The 8,850-nt window shown below is 32.2% G+C and overlaps 1 protein-coding gene across 1 annotated transcript; it reads left to right on the top strand.

Annotated features, from left to right (window-relative positions):
- Positions 1-11: 11 nt before the first annotated feature.
- mRpL3 (mitochondrial ribosomal protein L3) lies at positions 12-7,295 on the top strand. Its single transcript, XM_088266220.1, has 6 exons — positions 12-213; positions 744-837; positions 2,599-2,844; positions 5,108-5,397; positions 5,876-6,040; positions 6,960-7,295. Exons 1-6 carry the CDS (start codon positions 161-163, stop codon positions 7,207-7,209), a joined length of 1,098 nt encoding a protein of 365 aa, XP_088122346.1. The 5' UTR covers positions 12-160; the 3' UTR covers positions 7,210-7,295.
- The last annotated feature ends 1,555 nt before the right edge of the window (positions 7,296-8,850 follow it).

Genomic DNA, 8,850 nt, shown 5'->3' with positions numbered 1-8,850 from the left:
ACAATTTTGACATTTCAATTTTAATATTCTATGGTAAGAGTAATTCTATATAACCTTACTTTTGTTACATGGCTCGGTGGAATATAGGAATAATACGAATTACGGGTTTTCCACTTTATTATAAATAAGCGCCAAAAAAGCGTTCTATTTTACTGTTAAAATGGCATTTTCAATCATTGAAAATGCCCTCTGTAGCCGATTTATTGGTCTCACGTGAGTAAAATCCATTATTCGAACCGACTAACAATAAATATTATATGTTATCAATCGTAATCCGAGTGCCTTCCGTGAAACGGATCAACTGTTAAATATATTATCAGTCATCTAAGACACTACAAAATACCAGAATGTGTGAATTTCTTATAATAATATAATTTATTCTGACTTTTCTTTCTAAATTTCTGATCCCATCATTATCAGATAGTAGACCTTAAAGAATAAATTAATAGAACTAGCATACACTATAATAAAAATTTGTGACGTCCAAATGCTTCTCTGTACTGCAATTAACACAAATGTATTAATATTTTATTAATCTAATCATTTCGTTCCCGTTCAAAGAAGTCACTAATCAATAAATAACATTTCTGCTCGTAGTATAAAACAACATGCATTATTACTCAACTTAACTATTTTTAATTTCCCTGCGATCTGGAAGTAAAAAAAAATAAACTTGTATTCATGATGTATTATTATCCTGAATCAGTGGGATTTTGTATTGATTTTTTAAAATATAATTTCAGATTGAACACCTGCACTCTGCAGGCTCGTACTAGAACCTTTAACTCGAAGATGAAATTAAGATATCCTAAATGGCTATTACAAAAACAACGTGTGGTACGTATCTTTTGTATGCATTTGAACCATAACAATAGTTTAGTAGAAGTCATCATGTGATAAAAACAAATGGATTTATATTATCCACTGACACTTCGTGATGGAATTGCATTTTTAATTTATTATTAGATTAAAACCAATATTTTTAGCTTTTCCACTTTTTTATTTGACCAGCGACCGGGTTTCGTCGTTACCGACATCATCAGACTGGTGAGAGGCTTTACAAATTTGTATGTTATATATAAAAGAAGGCAGGAGTTGATAACCATGATTTGATATAATTTTATGAGAAATTAATTTAATTTTAGTGAATTTAAGTATTGTATGATATTTTAAATATTTTTTTTATAAAGGTTTTTTGTATTGAAAGCACGATTTTATATAAAGTTAAAATAGATTTGTATTTTTTGTAAATGAATTTAAATTATGTAACGAGGTATCAGGAAATGCTGGTTGACGGCTCCTTCCACTAAGCTGTGGTTGTCCGGGGGGAGTCCGAAGTTCTCTGAAATGTAAATTTCCCGGCAGTCATTTCTTATCGACAAGACATTAAGGCATCTATTGTTTCTTTTCTAATGGGTAAAGTAAGGGAGAATGAATGTGTGTTACTTGATAATTTAATATGTCTTTATTATGACAATTTTTTAATCTATTTATTTCCAAAATTTCGAGCCTATCTAATTTTTTACCTTTACTACATTTGTGTAAGATTTTTACATTAAAATTTTTATCGAAATCATGATTTGACTCTATCAAGTGGTTTGCAAAAGTGGAGTTTTCTTTTTTATTTCTCCAACTTTGGACATGTTCGTTTATTCTTATTTTAAACGATCGTCCTGTTTGCCCCATGTATTCAGCACTGCATGATCCACAACTTAATAAATATGAGCCTGAATTTGTTTCTTTTTCCCTTTTATCTTTATTATTAATTAGTATCTTCCCCAGATTATAATTATTATAAAAGGCTATGGAACATTCATCTTTGTTCGCTAGTTTTCCGATTCTGTTACTACTATCCCCTATAAAAGATAATTTAGCCCATTTTTTAACTACTTTTGAAGTCTCTGTAATGAGAGCTTTATTTAATTGAGATGTTGCAAGTCTCTTTTGTTTTTTCCTAATTAATTGATCAATTAAACCACATTCATAATCGTTATTGGAGGCTATTCTGAACTTAATATCATAAAGACGATAGTCTTAGCAGAAGGACAGCTTAGTGGAAGGAGCCGTCAACCAGCATTTCCTGATACCTCGTTACATAATTTAAATTCATTTACAAAAAATACAAATCTATTTTAACTTTATATAAAATCGTGCTTTCAATACAAAAAACCTTTATAAAAAAAATATTTAAAATATCATACAATACTTAAATTCACTAAAATTAAATTAATTTCTCATAAAATTATATCAAATCATGGTTATCAACTCCTGCCTTCTTTTATATATAACATACAAATTTGTAAAGCCTCTCACCAGTCTGATGATGTCGGTAACGACGAAACCCGGTCGCTGGTCAAATAAAAAAGTGGAAAAGCTAAAAATATTGGTTTTAATCTAATAATAAATTAAAAACAAATGGTTTTGTATAAGATGAGTATGTATTTATCTTAACTTTATCCACAAATATAATACATCTCATAAAGACATGTTACTTTACATATATACACACAACATAGTATATTTTAACTTTTCTCGTAAGACTCGTTGGTGAATGTGAAGTCGTTTGTTGTAAGTTAGTTTTTTGCATTACATTTCTAGATTCACGAAGACTACATCACAAATGAAAACAGAGATTTCATTAATGAAGTCGTCAAAGACCGATATGAAATTAATTCATCTATGCGTTATCTGCAAAGTGAATCCAGTTCCCCTCTCCAAGCGGAGCAACCGCCCAATGTGGAATGGAAACCATACTTGAAACGAACGGGACTAATAGCGCGGAAGATTGGAGACTATCCCCTTTGGGACAATAAGGGTCGGAGAATTTTAACATCACTTTTACAGGTATTAATTATTCCAAATTTAATAAGCAATAAAACACATTTATAAAAGTTCGCACAAATATTCTGTCAAATAAATACCGGAATTGAGTAAAAAAATAACAGCATATCAATTAATCTTCCAAATTTATTGAATCTCCCTAAAAATCTACTCCTTTTGAAGTGATTTTTTTTTTCCACTGAACGATTCTGACATCTATACAGTTTTTGTAGGTATACTCTGGAATCGCCTTAAGATCCTGCTGCGATTTTACTTGAATATCTTTTATTGAGTCTAAATAAGTTCCAAGAAGCGATAATTTAAGTTTGGGGAGCAGAAAAAGTCACAGGGAGCCAAGTGGAGAAAATACGGGAGTTGTTCATTGAGTTTATGTTAAAAATTTCATTCAAATCGAGGGCTATGCGAGACAGTGCATTTTTGTGGTGGAGAATGCAAGATTTATTGTTCCACAAATTTGACCTTTTTCAGCGGATCTTCTCCCTCAAATAATATTATTTATTCACTGTTTGGCCATCAGGAAAAAATTCCCAATGAACAATATAACAAATATCAAAGAAAACATTAAGTGTGACCATGATTTTCAAGCGACATTGAGTGGTTTTATCGGTGTCGGCTCATTAGGCAAGCACCATTCCGATGTATGTTGGCTAGTTTGCATGTCAAACTCATAAAACCATGTCTCGTCACCAGTTACAATGTGCTCTATGAATGTGGGGTCCATTCTATTTGTAACAGCATGTACTCAGATTGAGTTTGTTGATGCGTTTGAAAAAAAATCAGCTGTTTTGAAACTAACCACGCTGTGACGCGTCTCACACCCAAAATCATTAGAACCGATTCAAAACAGATATTTAGTTCACGTGCAAGCTATAATGACGATTTTTAAGCACAATTTTTTTCACTTGGTCTATATTTTCTTCAGTATTCGACGTTGACGGACGTCCAAGACGAGGCGAGTCTTCAAACACATCACAAGCTTCTTTGAATGCTTTGTACCACTCAAATGCTCACATTCTCGATATTGTGGAGCAGTGGTCCGAAACCTTTTCTCACCTACGTCACACCAAAATTCTTCCTAGAATTCCAAGGCAGGCCAAAAGCTAAAATATTTAGGTAAATTATATAGACCATTGAAAAATTGTGCAGTTATGATAATTATTCTATACATTTTGAAAAATAGTCAGTATTATGAAAAATAATTTGTCATTGTGTAATAAATACATAATGAAAATTTTTAAAATATCAAATACATTGAATTTGACTGTGGCACACCTGTATCCAGCTCACGGCACACCAGTTGGCGAGCACTGTTGTAGAGTCACCATAGACTTTCTGCAACATTTTCAACACTTCTGAAATATAATACAAAATTCTTTGTTATTTTTATCCCCCATGGTAAAAATTACCACACACACTTGATTGCAACCAATGTTTTTAACTCCTGACAACAAACTAAATTATAGATCACTCTCAAACTTAGCATCAATACAGAGTATAGTTGCGCCAACTTTTTTCTCAGTCGCCAGCGAGTGAGAAAAAAAAACATTTACGTGAGCCTCTTAAATTACTCAGTCCCCGTATTTATTTGACAGATGTATACATATTATGGAAATTTCAGTCTATATTTCATGTAAGCTGCGGTTATATTTTGTTTGTCCCCCTCCATAGCATAGTGCAGTGTTATTGACCTTATTACTAACCATACTTCTGCTACACACTCTGTCGCCCATCTTACAAAGGCAGTAACATAGATTTGCAGATTTTACAGAGATTGATGATTAGAGTTATTTGTGTTTGGAAAACAAAAATACTCAGTTTACTTTTTTTATTTTTATTACTTTTTAATAGAACAATATGCCACTCTTATTATATTCTGAATAATCCTATAGAAATTAAATTTTTAAGGTGAACTCGTTTACTCAACATGTAAGATGTTTTGCCCTTTTGTAAGATGGTTGTCGACTTGTTTTTAGCAATTTGGTAGGTTAACTAACAGGATAGGCATAGGATATACGTACATATTGTATCATTAAGTTTCAATTTCTTCTAACACTCATTCGTACCTGATGGTACATAGGGCAGGGTTAACTATACGAAAGCAGGGAAATCAATTCTGCATTTAAGGTATCAGTGAAGGGTATTATGAAGAGTGAAAAATCACTTATATTTATTTCAACCTTCAGCATGGTAGCCAAACGCGAACCAAATAATAATGTATTACTCTACAAAAGCTAATTTGATAGTTTATATATTTTTTTTTTACAAGATTGCAGATAATCATGTCATTAAGTACACACCTCCGGAAGAATATGAACCTACCTTTAAACCTGCTGTTAGGATAAAAAGGAAGCTAGGTTGTTTACTCGTGGGATCGGAAACCATAGACCCATCGCTCCTGACAAAAGAATACTATGGATTATTTGAGAAAGCCGGAGTACTACCTAAGAAAAACATTTGCCGATTCTTTGTTTCTCCCCAAGCGGCTTTGCCTGCAGGAACTCCATTGTTGGCCTCGCATTTTAGAGTAGGAGATTCTGTGGATGTAAGAGGAAAAACGTAAGTAGCGCTTTCTCAGGTATTACTGAAATCAAAAATACTTCGCTAATATGTATAAGGCATATAGGCAGTGCAAAGTGAAAACGGTTATCTTGGAAAGTACTACAGAACATTCTACCTTTTTTCTTTTAGTGAATCTCCCAGATTTTGAAATAGCACAGTCAAAAAAACAAATTTTATTGAGATACTAGTACATATTAATTTAAAGAGAAACTTGGATAGCCAAAACGTAAATCAATAAATCGCATAGAAACAAATTGCATTCAACATGCAAAATAATGTTGTTTCAAATTGAATTAAAATGCTTCTGTAAAATTTATATTTTTACTCTTCCCACCATATGGGTAGAAAAAGCCTTTCATATACAAAGCGTGTTTCATATAAATAGCCTTTCATATACAAAGACACTTTTCAGATAGCATACCAGAATTCCTTACTCTTTTTACCATTTAATAATTGAGAATGTTTAAAATTATAGAATTGATAGAGGATTTCAAGGAGTGATGAAAAGATGGGGCTTCAAAGGAATGCCCGCTACCCACGGAGTTACCAAGACACATCGTCGCCCGGGAAACATAGGTGGTGGGGGAGAGAAATCCAGAGTTTGGCCAGGCAAGAAAATGCCTGGTCATATGGGGAACAGGTTTGGTGCTTTTACTTTATCTTTCCAGTAGGGGTGCATAATAATTGCAATATTTTTTTAAAATTTTAAGGCTGGGATTCCCAACTTAATATCTGTAAAATTAATTTCATTAATGGATTTGACAGACACTTTGTGGTGACATCTATTTTTAATTAAAAAATTACTTCTGTAAAACTAATAATTTGATAATTTAACTTCGTTTGTTGACATGGTTGCAACTCCAAGATGCTCATCGTCATTAACATCTTCTCGGCCTTCTGTAAAGCACTTGTACCACTTACAAACACTTTTTTGAGACAAAGTAGACTCACCGAATGCCACAGTCAATATTTTAAGTGCGTTGGAGCATTTTTTTTTCAAAAGTAAAAAATCGAAGAACACATAAAAACGTGACTAACCTTTCCAGTTGTCAAAAACAAATCACTAATCCAAAATGGCTGATAACATATAAATATATGTGTACCAACATAACAAAAAAATGATAATTGAATAAACACAGCCCACGAAAATTAAAAATTCACCTTTTCTTTTAAACAGGCCTCGTACAATGGTTTATATTGAAACTTGTAGATAGACTCGTCTGTAGCTTCTGAAACTAGTCTTAAAAATATAATGCTCAAGTGATAAAAACTATTTTTTTATTTATAATTTAAGTACTTCTTCAGATTCTTTTGAAAATAATACACTTGGAATTGTAATTTGAAAATATTTGGGGCTCTTTTTTATTAAACATAACCAGTGCTCACTTGGCCATGTTTATAAATACCTCCTGGTTAATTAAATCATTGAAATCAACTTTTTAGCCAATAAAATTTAATATTTGTATGCTATGACCACATTTAAAGATGTTATTATATGGTGTATTTTTATGAATTCATCCAGATTTTTTGGTTTAACATACCTTGTCTTACCCTTACAGATGGAGAATTATTAAAGGTGTCGAAATTGTCCGTATTAACACTAAATATAATGTAATATGGGTGAAGGGGGTTGGTGTCCCGGGAGGAACCAACAGCCTTTGTTACATATATGACACAGTATTGCCAAATAAGAAACACAAAACCGCACCACCTTTCCCGACATATTACGAAACTGGAAGTGAAGAGGAAGACATTTTCCATGAAAGTATCCACTCCTTCAAGGACCAAACAATTACTTTCAGTGAATAACTATTTTTAATTACGCCTTTATACATCTTCTCTTCATATATAATAATATACTAGTTAACCAATAATAAATTTTAATTAAAAAAGTATTAGTGTTGGTTTATAATAAATACCCAAAATCTATAAAAAAAACCTGCTTTATGTATTTAAAATTCAAGTGCTCACGTTGCATCTTATTTTCATAATAGACCGCCATCAAGCTCTCCCCTGTCTACTCTTCAGAATAACTGCAAGACTAGTACTAAACGTACGGTCACCTTGGCTATGATAAATCAATCTCTTTTCAGCCACTCTAAGAGCGCTTGTGCACTACACGGAATTTTACCGTCCGGCAGTCCAGTTTTTATAATAAAAGCGACTACGACAGTTTAGCATGATCGAATTTACGTGCACCGTGAACACGCACCGATCCAAAGAAAGACGGCCAAAAGCACAAGCCAATCATCCGTTTTATCATGCTAACCGGACTGCCGGACAGTAAAATTCCGTGTAACTAAAGCTCACAAACAACACCCGACTGTTTTATAACTTTCTTTAATAAACCTCAAAAAACCTTGTTTTGTGCTGTTTTTGTACATGTGTAATTATTGGAATAAGGCTTGTGTCTTCTTTAAAATACCTATAAAACTAGTATGTACTATTTAATTTTAATATAAGATACTTCTCAATAAAGTTTCTAATTTTAATAAATAATTGTTACAGCGCACGCCCAATGCACATTAATTATTGCTATTGAATGCCAACGTAAATTTACTTAATTTTATGAATTCAATCTTATTTATTTTATTATTCTCAGTTTAGTTAATATAATTAAAGCTTAATTAAAATACTACAACACAGAAAAGACTCCGAGTCTTGACAAGAAAATAGTTTTTCTAAATTTTAATACAAAAAAACAACCGTTTGCTAAACATACGACTTGTTAGATAAACATTCCATTATCTATATAAATAGTATCTATTTTTATTCACACATACCATTTCAATTACACACAGCATAAAAAAATAAAAACATTTAAGTTTTTCACCATTCCCTTGAAAATGTAAAAAATAGAAAGAGCGTCAACACCGTGAGTTAATTACAGCGAAAAGTTGACTGTCTCGGAAACAATCATCCACCAACATAGAGTTGGAATGTTGAAAAGAACTGTTTATCATAGCAGTCTTGTTTAAAATAAACTATCTTTCAAGTATTTTTTGACATCTCATCAAAGATGAAGAAAAATATGGAATTCTGGGAATTTACGGGGCTGACGACCATCATAGGCTGGTTTAAGTGATCATTTTACACACATGTAACATTCACCAATTCTACCCATTATTGACAACCACACTACTCAAATTCTTGGAAGTTCTATATGTATGAACCAATTCAGAAACATTGTTATTGAATCACTAGAACTTCACTAGAGACATCTATTGGCGAGATGAAAAGAATTCAATGATTCAATAATAATAATAATAATAATTAGTGATTCAATAACAATATTTCTGAATTAGTTCATACATATAGAACTTCCAAGAATTTGAATAGTGTAGTTGTCAATAATGGGTAGAATTGGAGAATGTTACACGTGTGTAAAGTGATCACTTAAACCAGCCTATGATGGTCGTCAGCCCCGTTAATGCCCAGACTTCCATATTT

The sequence above is a fragment of the Brachycentrus maculatus genome, unplaced genomic scaffold (assembly GCF_059751285.1).
Source record: "Brachycentrus maculatus isolate JH-2025_06_01 unplaced genomic scaffold, ASM5975128v1 h1tg000263l, whole genome shotgun sequence".
Classification (NCBI taxonomy): Eukaryota; Metazoa; Arthropoda; class Insecta; order Trichoptera; family Brachycentridae; genus Brachycentrus; species Brachycentrus maculatus.
This window is presented reverse-complemented; position numbering and strand designations above follow the sequence as displayed.